The sequence below is a fragment of the Rhyacophila brunnea genome, unplaced genomic scaffold, assembly GCF_057557595.1.
Source record: "Rhyacophila brunnea isolate RB1 unplaced genomic scaffold, BYU_Rbru_1.0 scaffold_6, whole genome shotgun sequence".
Classification (NCBI taxonomy): Eukaryota; Metazoa; Arthropoda; class Insecta; order Trichoptera; family Rhyacophilidae; genus Rhyacophila; species Rhyacophila brunnea.
Window position 1 is genome coordinate 10,948,005 of NW_028233276.1, and position 13,432 is coordinate 10,961,436.

The following is a 13,432-nucleotide window of genomic DNA, read 5'->3' on the forward strand; positions in this document are numbered from 1 at the left end:
AGATCTGCAAACTATGAAACAACAGATATCTCGGGAATTTCAAGAATTTTATGATGGAATTCTACATAATTTCTCATCAGCTGATGTCCCGGAGAATGACCAGGAATAATTCTCATTGCCTTGATTTTTTCTAGAGCAATAATAAATTTCAAATAATGTTGTACTTATGTAAATTTAAAAAAATATATAATTTCTTTTCATATGTAGATTTACTGAAATATTTTGTGTATTTATAATAAAATAATTATTAATATGATACACAGGAAATAAAAATAATTTATACCCATAGATGGACTTCCGTGTATTATTTATAGGTGAAGTATTATTTAGTGGTACTTCTACATGTGTTAGAACATAAAACACGGAAGTCTATTAATTTGTTAATTCTAAATGATTTGGTCTTTCTATCCATAGTATGGTCAAAAATAAATTTAATTATGAATAATACTGTTTACAGACCCTAATTATTAGTCATTAAAAAAGTTATAGTTTCAAACATTTAACCTACACAAAAATCACTCTCCTGAACAAAAGTCCAAACGTAACATCCGTGGTTTATCCTCGATAGAATGGACAAAACATCCTGTCAAATGTGATAATTATTTAAAACAAATTATACATCTAAGTTTCACCGCTTGTAAACATGGCTTCCCACCGTTAATTTTTTTCAGTTCGGTTCTGACAAAAAATAATACTTTTCGATTCGAAACCCTGCTTGTAAACAATGTTCTGCAATAATAATAATGTCATACCTACCTCTCGAACTCGACTACGTAATAACGTTCTGCTCATAGACACGTTCAAGTTCTGAGCAATGGTGGTCGCTAATTCACATCTGTTTAATTTGTTTACTCAAAGAGAATGGATGCATTTATTACTCCATTCGATAAGTTTATAATGGTGACCCTGGGCATGGCCCTCACATCCAGAAACGGGCCCCCCTACCTATCGCTAAGGATAAAGACACTGATGCCCTACAGTAGCGTTTTCCAAATGGTGTACGTGGTAAAATTAGTGTTTTTATGTATCTTTTAATACATCCATTTGAATTGTGGAGTTGTCAAGTATCGACTATGAGAATACTATATCAAATGGTTATTTTTTGTATGGCCCAGTTGGAGCGGTGTACATAATTTTAGCGTAATTTTTAGGGACAAAAATGTCCTAGCACCCTCCAAATTTTTAGATATATAAGCATAAAATATAAAGTTGCCCATGAGGAAATTTAATTGGAAATGCTGTTTCTAGTAATTTGTGATGATTTCTGCTAAACTGCCTAGTATGGTATGCATCACAGAATATGGAAATATATTGCTTTTATTTATGTGTTTCTAACTATCCAACATCAATAATTGATCAAGCTGTATTCTTAATAAAACTGCAGAAAGATAACAAAATAAAAGATAATTTGAATTTTTTTATATTTTTATATGTTTTGTGTTATATATAAAGTTGAGGCATGTTAGACGCTCTCCTGTACGGGGGGCTCGTAGCCCTCTGGTCGATCCGTGCGCTCCGGCTCTCCGGGGGCAGCGGGCAGGGCACTGCCGCCTTCCTCGTGAAGCTCCTTTAACTTTCCTGGATCCATGCGGGGCTTCTTCAACACCTTTACCTGAATATGAATGAAAAATAAATATTAGCTAGCTATACATTCATTTACCGAAACAAAGGGTTAAGAATTGTGAATTAAAGTAATGCAATTTTTTCTTAGAAAACTAGAACTTGTTTCTTAGTCATGATCAAAAGTCAATGTCAATCTATACGCAGACAGCGAGAGCAAAAATTTAGCTCTACCAATAAAACATAACTCAAGATTTTAGTGTAAGATCTGCATTGGATCATGGAATTGAATTTTAAATTAATTATCACTAAGCTATGTAAGAGACCAATGAAAAATACCACTTTTTTAATATGGCCATTTACAATTTAGCCAAAATGGAAAGAATATAATATGGGAGTTTGTTGCTACCGTGCGTCAGACAAGAAATATCAAAAGGGAACTGTAATTCTCTTCATTTTTTTATCAAAGCGAGCTGCGTGGATCATCATTCAGCACTGGTAACATTACTGTAAAAATTTTTTATTTCAAAACATACATACACATACCGTAAAACCCCAATTTAAAGTTACGAAAGTACGAGAACGAAAAATGTCACCAAAAGCTATCGAACGTTCGAGCAAAATTGATAAAACTGCCAATAACCACTAAAATAAATGATTGACCACCAATTGCATGTGTAACCTTGACATTGGGCACTAAGATTTATAAATAAGAACTCATGTTTACAAATCATTTCAATGATTACCATGCATTTAATTGAATGTGGTAAAATAAATTGAATCAAGAATTTTTCAGATGTAAACTGCATAAAATAAAAATGTCAAACAGAGAATTAAAATATACATGAATGTGGTTCTGCTGTATATTAAATTGAATCAATCTCACCTTCCTGATGTACACATCGTGTAGGGGGTAGATAACTTGGCAAGCCTTTTCAATGTCCTTAGCGATGGAGTCAGGAAGCAATTTGCTGACGACACCTTTCAAGTCAGTTGTGGTAACATTCTGAGCGATCTTTTCACACATCTTCTTGCGGATTTTGCGTACCTGCAAACGTTAAATTCGACTTGTGAATAAAATGAAGTGACCTCATTATGAAAATTGCACACCATCTCGTTGATTTGCATAAAGTCAGACAAGAAATATCAAAAGGGAACTGTAATTCTCTTCATGTTTGTATCAAAGCGAGCTGCGTGGATCATCATTATATAAATGCAAATCAACAATAGATGAAAATTCATATAATTAAGTCAAAATTAATGTATTCCGATTACTCTATTCAACTCTGGTTCTCACACAAGACTTGGAAAGACTATAATTGGAAAAAAAAACTAGTTTCATATCTGGAAGTAAAAAAAAACTCCACGCCAAGTGTTTCATTTTAGTCTATGACGTTCTAATAAATTATTCTGTAACAGCCATTAAAATTGATGTTTGGACTTTTGTGAGCGAGCAAATGCGAGCGCACCTGAGTATGCTGAGCGTAGCTGGTCTTGTGCTGACTCATCTGGTCTTTCATTGTGAACCCGATGCAGAATACTCTCAGTAAATATCCATCGGTGGTCTTGACATCTGTGCACGCCTCGATCAGGGTCTGCCATTTCTTAACCATGGAACGGAGCTTGTCCGTGGTCAGGTCCATTCCGTGGAAGTTGGTCAGGACCTCACGGCCCATCACATCCTCGGCCACCAGACGGAACTTGCGGAAAGACCTGGAATTTTAGTATTCATGTCAACAGATTAGTGAAAAATCATCAAGAATATCAAAATAAGAAAACATGTGGTAAATTAACAAGAGAATTCTGCAATAAAGACACTAAAATCAAAAGATTCCTAACAAAAAAAATCAACTGAATATCATTTGCCAGTGCAAGGAGTCAAAAACAAACAAAATGATTTCATTCACTATGGCATAATATAAAGAAAGGGTACTTTCCACGTCAAGACTTAATATCGGTACAACACAATGGAGCGGCAGTGAAAAATAAAAGATGAAAAGAAACACTGATTGACGAGCGTCTAATTGTTTCGCACTTAGTATTTATGTACATTTCTTATTTAAAAGGAAGAGCTTATTTATTGTAGATTTTCTTTTAAAATTTGTATATTTTATAAACACTAAATTTATAAATTATATATATTTTATAACCTTAAACACTATATAAAATAATATGTTTTGGATATTTTGATGTCACGAGAGCAAAATAATCGCGAGCAAGATCCATATTTCGAAAAACATATTTCAAAAATAAATGGCGTATGTGACAAATTTACCCTCGATAAACGATTTTAGTTTCAAACTAACAATCTTGAGAAGTTAAGCTGGTAGATTTTTTATCAAAACCAAGTTTATTTGTATTTTTAAAATGTGACAGGTAGGTAGGTATGTTACTTTTGTTTGGGATTATTTAATTTATGTGAAAACTATTTTCTTAATGTTTGAATATTTTTTGGTGAGAATTTTGAAAAAAGGAGGGGGGAGACCCCAGAATGTTTCAAAGGCGTCATTTAATTACAGAAATCAACCTCATTATAATATCAGACAAGAAATATCAAAAGGGAACTGTAGTTCTCTTCATGTTTGTATCAAAGCGAGCTGCGTGGATCATCATTTAGCCAATTAAATTACAGTTAAACGAAAAACATGCTGAACGAAATATTGTTTTACCTCTCGGCCTCCGGCTCTGTCTGAAGATCTGCAAGGGACACCTCGAAGACACGGTTTTTGAGACCCTCAGAGGCAATGCGAGTGCCCTAAAAAAAATTAGCTCATATCATCTCTCTCGAATATATGAAATAAAATATAGGTACCGCACTGAAGCATTGAAAGTCAATGATGGATACATCATTCATGACTCTACTTGCAAATATCCCCGCCTTCTGATAGATTTCATAAATATTACTTAAAAACTTTTATTTCTTGAGTATGTGATGTTAAATCATTCAGGTTTTTATAAGAATATAACAAGTATGTAACTGAGAAGCAAAACTGTGACAACCACACTATAATACTATAATAGGTTTTTCAATCTGAGAAAACATTGATGAAATACATGAGCCATGTTCCAGCTAACCAAACTGAAATAAAACCAATCAAACTGTACAGTTGGATCTCTGACCATTTGGCAGAAGTTTTGCGGGAACGTGATTCCGACAACTAATTTGTATTGCCAGTACCTAAAATTAATTCAATAACTTATCTGTCATGAAAACACCAACACATTTATTGAAATGTAAACTTATGAAATTCTAACTCAAATTCTAGTCGAACACAAATTTAATTATCGTATTCATTTATTTTAAATGTATAAAATATAAATAAAGCTTCATGAATAGATAGGTACCAATTTATATAACAAAAGGTTTTTAAAAATTATTTTTGAGCAAAGCTTTTTCAAATCACCCACTGTTCGATAGCTTACGTGTCGAATGATAATACACAATATTAAAAATTAGTTACATACATAATAGGTATAAAACTTAATCACTCCCGGTTGATTAAACACATAGTTTGTAGTTTAGAATCCAAGATATGAATAAAATATTGCTGGTCCAAGTGATGATATTAATATTATTAAATAGAATTCTTTGCATAGAAAATATGGCTGGAACTATGGGATAATAAGACAAAAAGCGGTTTCTTGCTCGCATATGGTTACTTATGAATAATAGGTATAGATTACTAAGCTATAATATACCCAATTCAAGTGAACTCCAACTGTGTATATTCATAATATGTAATGCAATATGTCCGAGAAAATGACAGATACGGAATATAATAAATGACTATCATTTTTAGGTTAGGTTCTGTTTGGACAGTAGGATTTGGACTTTGACACATCGTCAGAAGCGGCTTGACGTTTCAGACCAAACCACTACAGAGAATGGTTTGAAGTTTGCTGGAACAGTAAACCAAACGTCAAATCTCAAACTGTTTCAGGTTTACTTAAGACGGATGCGCATTGCACCAATTTAAAAAATGTCAAGTCTTTGGAAACAAAATGCCATCCAGCAAGACATTAGACGAGGTTTAATAATCAATGGAAGAGGACGAGTGACAGATTGTTGAAGGCACTATATGGAATTCATATGCTCCAATCGAGGGGCTTACGTAAAGTACAATGTAACTATTAATGCAGGGAGAAAGGAATCATTCATATATTTTTATCATTGCAAATAACTTGAACTTTTTTATGTCATGGATACAAAAAAAATTGTTAGTACATAATAAAACTTCAAAAGGGCCTAAATCTTGGGGTTACAGTAAAGATCTCAATCACAAAAACTACATTCGAGTAAGTGTTGTATCTTCCGCGGGCACCTCTGCCCATACCTACTTATATAAATTGCTGTAGCCTACGTTAATTTTGATATCTTCATTAAAAAATCTGGGTAAATGTGATGCAGAGGTGGACATTGAGATTTTACAACTTTCTTTTTAAAACGCGTTCACAAGGTTCAAGTACGATCCAAGTGTACTTGGACTGAGTGCCATCCAAGTGCACTCGTATGAGAAATCTTCATACTAATTATTCCTATCCAACCTACTTGGACCGTGGGTGCTTTTTACTGGTTCTCCGTCGTATTTATGTCAATCGCCATTTTGGAATTCAGCTATCTTTTTGTCGTCGAATTATAGTACGTGGTCCCAAGACATTATAGTGTTTCGGCAAAAATTATAGGACGTGTTGAAAATGTAAGTTTTTTGTTTGTCACATAAACATAACGGAGAATTCGAGAAATTCCGATGCCCTGCTTTATTAAAACACCTCTTACGACCGAAAAATGCAAACACCGACCGCCGTCATTAACTGTCATAGTTTTTTAGAGTATACAACGCAAGACTACGTCTATAGACTAATATCGCACACTGACATCTGATATTATTTATATTATTATAGATTACACTTACTACGTCCCTCGCTTCACGTTACTACGATTTGCTGTGATTGAAGTACGAACATTTCACGGAACTTTAAACATCAACAATATAGACAATTTTTTAACGCAATGGAATAAACAATGGGGAATATTTGCAAAACCGGCGAATTCAATTAATTGCATTTTTCAAAATTGTGGTATTTTTGACAGACTATACTTTTTTAATAGTACACGAACCAAATGTACTATAATTATAGTTCGGTTGGCAACACTGCTCACTGACAGATGACAGGGAGCGGTGGCGGAGAACCAGTAAAAAGACCCGGACCGTGTCCTACTCATCCAAGATAGCTTGGATAGGAACAATTAGTATGAAGCTGTCACTTGGATGGTACTCATCCAAGTGTACTTGGATCGCACTTGGACCGTGTCAATGCGGCTTTAGACCAGACCAAACCAAACCAAATCTAACCTACCGCCACCTAATATTACCTCATATAATCTTAGTTTGTGATAATGATGTCAAAATGTATGAAAATTTCAAATTTTCAACGATTATTGGATCGAAAAGCCGATGCGCCGACAGAAAAAGATATTTATTATAATTGTCAACATGGTACAAACTGTTTTCGTAAAAAAATTACCAAGTACATAAATGGTAATAATACACTTTTGACAGGTTCTTTACCCACATTGAATCGCTTCATCTCTAAACTAGATCCAATAGTTAGGAGACAAATCAACTTCTCTGTTGGCATGCTCTTATTTCAAAGAACCACTTTTGCATAGACTGCGCCAGGAAACCGCAAGGGTACCTCGCTAATTGATAACGTACACATGACATGATAGTTTACAGATACGTAATCACGATATTATAATTAGTAAAATACCTGGGTTCTGTTGACAAGTGTCTTGCCGATTTCCCTCCTGGGGAACATTGATGGAGATTTCACATCGTACCAGTCTTTGCGGGTGAAAGGGTCGATACTGTAAACAATAATACACGATGAGAAAATAGAAATATGGCAGCAATTATTTAGTATGTATTATCAAGACAGACAGCGAATCCCAAACAATATCAACTTCAAACACCACGAGAATTTCAAAAAAGGTTATGATACTGACGTGACAACCGTATACCGACACGAGAAATAAGCAAAGTGGTATCGTACAATATCTCGATCATCCGTCGTAGAAAAACTTTCGAACGCAAACCAACATCATATTCACAGATCTGTCATGTATTTGGGGTGGAAAATTTTCACTTACATCTTCTTTTTAACTCCCTTTTTGCCACCTTTAGACAGCCCCTTATTTTTACCAACCGCCATGATCTCGCGGAGTTGAGAAAGAACTATAGACAAGATTTACGGAAGAAGGACTGCCAAAGTTGTAGCTATCTAAACAAACTTTCCCATGCACGAAAAAATAATCCCAATTGGGTACCAAACTAAATGTAAAAAATATTCTGATAATATAATAATCGTCAATAAACATTTTTATTAGGCCTAAATATCCCACAGAAATAAAATCCAGACGGATTACTTTTTACTTGGTATCCTTTTTCAAAATTAAAACCGTAGACAAGTTATAAAATTAAAATATTCCCACCTACCTAGGGTAGGTACCTATTTTGGATGGATGGATTTTGTTTATTTGCTATGTATTACTTGAAACTGCAAGTAAATGAAAGCCATGATAATAATGGGATGAGCGAGCCACAGTCGAAAACTACCCAATCAAAACTCGTAACTGGACAAAATCTGACATTCGAATGAAATTTTCAAAATGGCGTCCTTCGTCGCTATAGATTGGTTTCCCGAATATCAAATTTTGTCAAAATCGACCGTTTAATGCAGAATATTTTTTTGTATCTTAACGGACTATAACCATCCTTTTCTTTAAATCACTTTGTAATGGTAATGAATACATCATTCATATACTGTAAAAATAACTATTTAAATACCTCCATGTATTTAAATATAGGATAATGAAATTTGTTTTTCGTCTCCTGAACACTAATTGGTCTATTCGGGAAACCAATCTACAGCGATGCTATTGTAGTTCGTAGTTCCATTTTTGACAATTCTACAGATGGTAAGTTTGTAGGTCTTTACTTAAGTATTTTGTTTCGTTATTAATCATTTCAATATTAGAACGTGTTTGTTTATTTGTAGTTATACCTATGCACGATCCTGCAACGTAATAGTATGGTGAAAGATTGATAAATATTATTGATAGGACATAGGTAGGTACGTCATATTTTAATGAAAATAGAAAATAACTCTGATACCTATATATTTTTGTAGATAGGCACTGATATGCCCATGGACTTCCCGTCTTAAATGAGAAGTCGGAAATAAGGTTTTGTAGGCCTAAAAAGCGACTCTTGATCTCCTAAAGCGTCAATTACATTGAGCTTCTTTACGAGCTGTTTGTTGGCGAATTTAAAAGCGGGCGATTCAGCTACTGAAATTTGATGATTACACACAAAACTTTCCATTCGCTGAGAAGCCACAAGCCAGCGACTATTTTGACAGAACGTAGTTCGTTTTTTTACCGGGAGGTTGCTTCTGCGCTCTACTGCGCAGACGCAGTAGGCCCACACGCCGGCGTGTAGCGTGTAAAGTTGACCAGCTTTCAACTTTTCTGGGTAGAGTGTTTATAACCTGCTTATTAGCTTGTTCGATAATTACACTGGGCGACTTTACAGGCAGATTGCAAATTCGCCAATAAACAAACCGTAAAGAAGCTCAATGTAATTGACGCTTAAGTCAATTAGCGGAACAGAAAAACCTATGATCGTATCACTTGGTTATTTAGCGGGATTTTGTTGGTGGGAGACAAGGGAGCGGAAGCAAATAATTAGATATTAAGTATTAGGAATAGTAACATTGTAATTTACCAGTATGCGATATAATAATATGTAAGATTAGACAAAGAATGTACCGTATAAGTCGGTGTACAAAAAAAACAGCTAGGAACGCTTTTCAAATCGATCATAATTCCGCGAGCTCGTAATTTTCTTGGTATCTGCAAACGCAATCCCTTCTGGATTAAGATCACGTATCTTCAACAAGCTGATTCCGAGAAGGTTCATTTTTTTCGGAACTTCGTCTGACAGGTGCAAGAGCGGGGTGAGAAATTTTCAAAAGAATTTAAATGAACATTTTCCGGATTTTCTTTTTGGAATCAAGTACACCCACTTATATGAAGGAAAACAAAAAAAACTACAGCCTTTGGAAATGTCGGGTCGCCAAATAAAAAGGAGAAAAAGGCGCAGCAGCAAAACATGGAAAGTCACGATGGTCTATACCTCGTAAATGAATCATTGTCACATACAGGAATTTGGCATACCCAACAACAGGTGATAACAAACAGATATCTCAAGGACTTCAAAGTCAAATTCGAATAATGAAAGGAGTTTTACCTACCAATAAAACTCTTATTATTCATGTTGCCTTTGAAGTCCAAGTAACTTCTACCTGGTTCCTTGAGTCATATCATAATGAAGATAAAGTGATGCCAAACTCCATACATAAAAAATAGACGCGCGGGTATGACCAGTAAATGAAAACGGAGGAATGACCAATGACAAGAAAAAATAAAATAAATTAGTAGAATATAACCTCACGCGAAGAAGAAAGAGCAAACCCTATCTCGAGGACTTCAAAGTCAAATTCAAATAATGAAAGGAGTTTTACCTACCATTAAAACTCTTATTATTCTTGTTGACTCTGAAGTCCCTTGAGATGTTGATCGTATTTTTCGCCTTGTGTTCATCTGTGCTGGCCCCTTTTTACCCCCTTTTCTTCCCGATTACTTAACTCTCTGGTTGCTCATCTTGTTTTACCGGCTGGCAGGACTGACGCTTCTATCGTACCGTGCTTTGTCTTTGGTTCTTCAATTTGATATGTCTCAAGGAAACCAGGTAGGTGTTCTCAGGACTTCAGAGTCAACAAGAATAATAAGAGTTTTAATGGTAGGTAAAACTCCTTTCATTATTCGCTATTGACTCTGAAGTCCCTTGAGATATCTGTTTGTTATCACCTGGTAAAGCAAGATAGATCCTGCAAGATAGATCCTGCAAGATAAGGTGGATGAACCTAACATGATAATTAGGTATAACATCTCCTTGCTTTTAGGCTCAGTGCACCGGGCTGAACAGAGAGGTCAACATATTTTGTTACCCCGCTGTAGAAGTCTGTGTGTCTATCGGTCTCTGGTAAAATGTTTTAAAAGTAGCTTCTTGGCGCCAATTACCTCTCTGCAGGATGTCATCTATGGGGTAGTTCTCTAACCAATTTAGAGAGGCGGCTGCTGATCGAGTACTGCCTGGTGATTCCTGCCTCAGCGAGTACTGACTTCACCCAATTTCCGATGACTGCTCGAGTCGCAGGTTTTGGGGGGGCCTCTTGACGAGATAAATAATGCCGGAATATCACCACCCTCTTCTATTCTCTCATTGGAAACGCAGATAAGTTTTCGTAGCCAAAATACTGGATCGATGTTTTGGCAGCTGGAAGCGCTTAATTTCCATCCAGATTGGCGGTGCCTTGATGTGTCTGTCTTGGAACCAAACACTGGCGATAGAATTATATGGTCGCCATTATCGACTAGGCCATTATCCGCTACACTGAGTAGGGTAAGGTCATGAACCCATCGTCCCGATGCGAGTAATAATAATATAGCTGTTCTGCGTGAAACTTCATATAGGTTGTATACTAGTGGTGTTTTTTTCTTGAGGTAGTCCACGATTATTCTTGGATCCCAAATAGGTGGTTTTGTAGGTCTAGTCTTGCGGGTGGATATGGCTTTTAACATTATGACGCACTACTATGTTACTGCTGATGTCTTTACTGATCATAGGTTTGCAAAAAGTAGCTATGGCTGACTTATGTACAAGAATAGTGTTATATGAAAGACCTTCCTTATTGTATAAGTGACCTAGGTATCTATCCACTTCAATCGGCTCGGGGGTATTATAGCTTATCGTGTTGTCCATGCACCATGTCTTCCATTTGTCTCATGCAGGTCTATAAGCCTTCAAAGTGGATGGTCGCCAGCCGGAAGTGAGAAGTGATCTGTCCTCTACTGACCAGCTAGAAACTAACTTTGCCCACCAAAAATTATCCATAACTGGAGTGATAGGTCCCGGACTTGTGGAGGTGGATGGTTTGTCACCGTATCCACTAGAAATGACTCCAAGTGCGGGATCGGGTAGGGGGGTTCCAGTGATCTCTGCTGTAGGTCTGCGCTCCAAAAACACTTCTTCCACCATGGGGCCACTAGTAAATATTTTCCCCTTGCCATGTTCAGGTGTGCCAATACTTGTGGAATTTGATTCGGTGGCGGGAATATCCGGGCTAGTTTGAAGTACCACTGTCGACTGAAGGCATCGTGGAACAGTGCAAGGGCATCGTTCGGATTTCGTGAGACATACGTTGCGACAACATGGGCTGTGTTGGACGCGAACAGGTCTACGTCTGGGAGTCCCCATCTTTGAAATGGGGGAGCTGTAGCCGCCATAACTAGGTGCCATTCTGGGATAATTTTGCTGCGTGAGAGATGGTCTGCCACGCAGTTGTATTTTCCTGGAAGGTATTGTGCAGTTAATGATATACTGGTCTGGTTGGCGATTTCCAGGATCTGTCGGAAAAGACTTAGTAGGGTTGCAGACTTTGTGCCCCCTTCGTTGTTGATGTAGGCCACCACTGTTTTGTTGTCGGTTTGTAGGAGTAATTCTGATCCCCTGAGCGTTTGCTCCCGGAGTTGTATGGCTGAAAGTACTGCATACAGCTCTTTTCGGTTGGAGTGCCACGTGGATTGGCGTTTTTTCCATGTACCTGATAGGTGGCACTCGTCTAACTGCGTTACCCAGCCTGAATCGGCTGCGTCTGTGGTGAGGAAGTGATTGTAGGTTGCCCTGTGAATCTTTCCTGAGGAGCCCACCGCTCGAATCCACTACATGATGTCCTCTCGAGCTTGTGGTGGAATCGATGTTGATTTGTGAGGGTGGCTCCTTGATAATTGAGCGCTCGTACGTTGTAGACGTCGGCAATGCAACCTCCCCTCTGGAGTGACGAAGGTTGCAAAGTTGAGTCGCCCGAGGAGGCGTTGGGCCTGCCTGAGCGACCAACTGCCTCTTTGGATCTGCAATTGCAGGTGGTGACGAAGTGATGTGCACTTTTCTGTTGATAGATATTTCCGATTGTTGTGAGTATCCCACGTGATACCCAAGAACTCCCGCTGTTGGCTTGGAAGCAGACAAGATTTTTTCTTGTTGATTATCCAGCCTAGTGCCTGCATGAAATCTATCATATAAGTCAGTTGCGACAGAAGAATCTCTCTGGACTGATTTGCCATCAGAAAGTCATCTAAGTAAGTGACGATTCTCATACCCTTTCTCCGGAGGTGTTCGGCCATCCAGTTTGTTAATGAGGCAAACAGTCTTGGTGCTACCGACAGTCCGAACGGAAGGCACGTGAATTGAAGGAGTTCTCCTTGGTAAACTAGCCGAAGAAATCGGCGATGTTGTATAGCTATAGGTACATGTAGGTACGCTTGGCTTAGGTCTATTTATACTAACCAGTCTTCCCTTTGCAGGAATGTTGGGACCTTGAAATGGTGGAACAGTTTGAACGGCCTTGGTTGTAGGAAACCGTTTAGGCGTTTTAGGTTGAAGACGGGTCGTTGACTGCCGCTTTGCTTCCTCTCTAGGAACAGGGTTGAGAGGAAGCTCGGAGATCTCTCTGCCGATTCCAATACTCCCGATTTCTTCAGTTCCGCGATTTGTGAAGTGATCTCCGGCGATTGTCGCCTTTGGAAATCCTTCTGGAATTGTACAGAAGGCATTATTAGAGGGGGTTTCTTTATAAACGGAATACGGGTTCCCGTTATTATTTTTGATAATGGTGGTGGTGCACCCTTGATCTGCAGATTTCCTGGAAATGCTGGAGGCTTCCCCCTGTGAACGTGGTAAGTGAGACC

General features: G+C 37.5%; 1 protein-coding gene across 1 annotated transcript; it reads right to left on the minus strand.

Moving 5' to 3' along the window:
* Nucleotides 1–1,407: 1,407 nt before the first annotated feature.
* Nucleotides 1,408–7,794, minus strand: RpS3A (ribosomal protein S3A). The gene is made up of 6 exons (XM_085957266.1): nucleotides 7,712–7,794; nucleotides 7,333–7,429; nucleotides 4,230–4,315; nucleotides 3,030–3,273; nucleotides 2,447–2,608; nucleotides 1,408–1,612 (listed from the first exon to the last, which is right to left on the minus strand). The coding sequence occupies exons 1-6, from the start codon at nucleotides 7,771–7,773 to the stop codon at nucleotides 1,463–1,465; spliced, it is 801 nt and encodes a 266-aa protein (XP_085813392.1). The 5' UTR covers nucleotides 7,774–7,794; the 3' UTR covers nucleotides 1,408–1,462.
* Between the last annotated feature and the right edge of the window lie 5,638 nt (nucleotides 7,795–13,432).

Bases quoted from the DNA above. Each gene is read 5' to 3' on its own strand.
- RpS3A (XM_085957266.1), bottom strand. From the start codon at position 7,773: ATGGCGGTTGGTAAAAATAAGGGGCTGTCTAAAGGTGGCAAAAAGGGA. The intron at 7,430-7,711 runs GTAAGTGAAAAT...TATTGTTTACAG, and splicing joins AAGGGAGTTAAAAAGAAGAT to TATCGACCCTTTCACCCGCA. The intron at 2,609-3,029 runs GTGCGCTCGCAT...TAACGTTTGCAG, and splicing joins GCTACGCTCAGCATACTCAG to GTACGCAAAATCCGCAAGAA.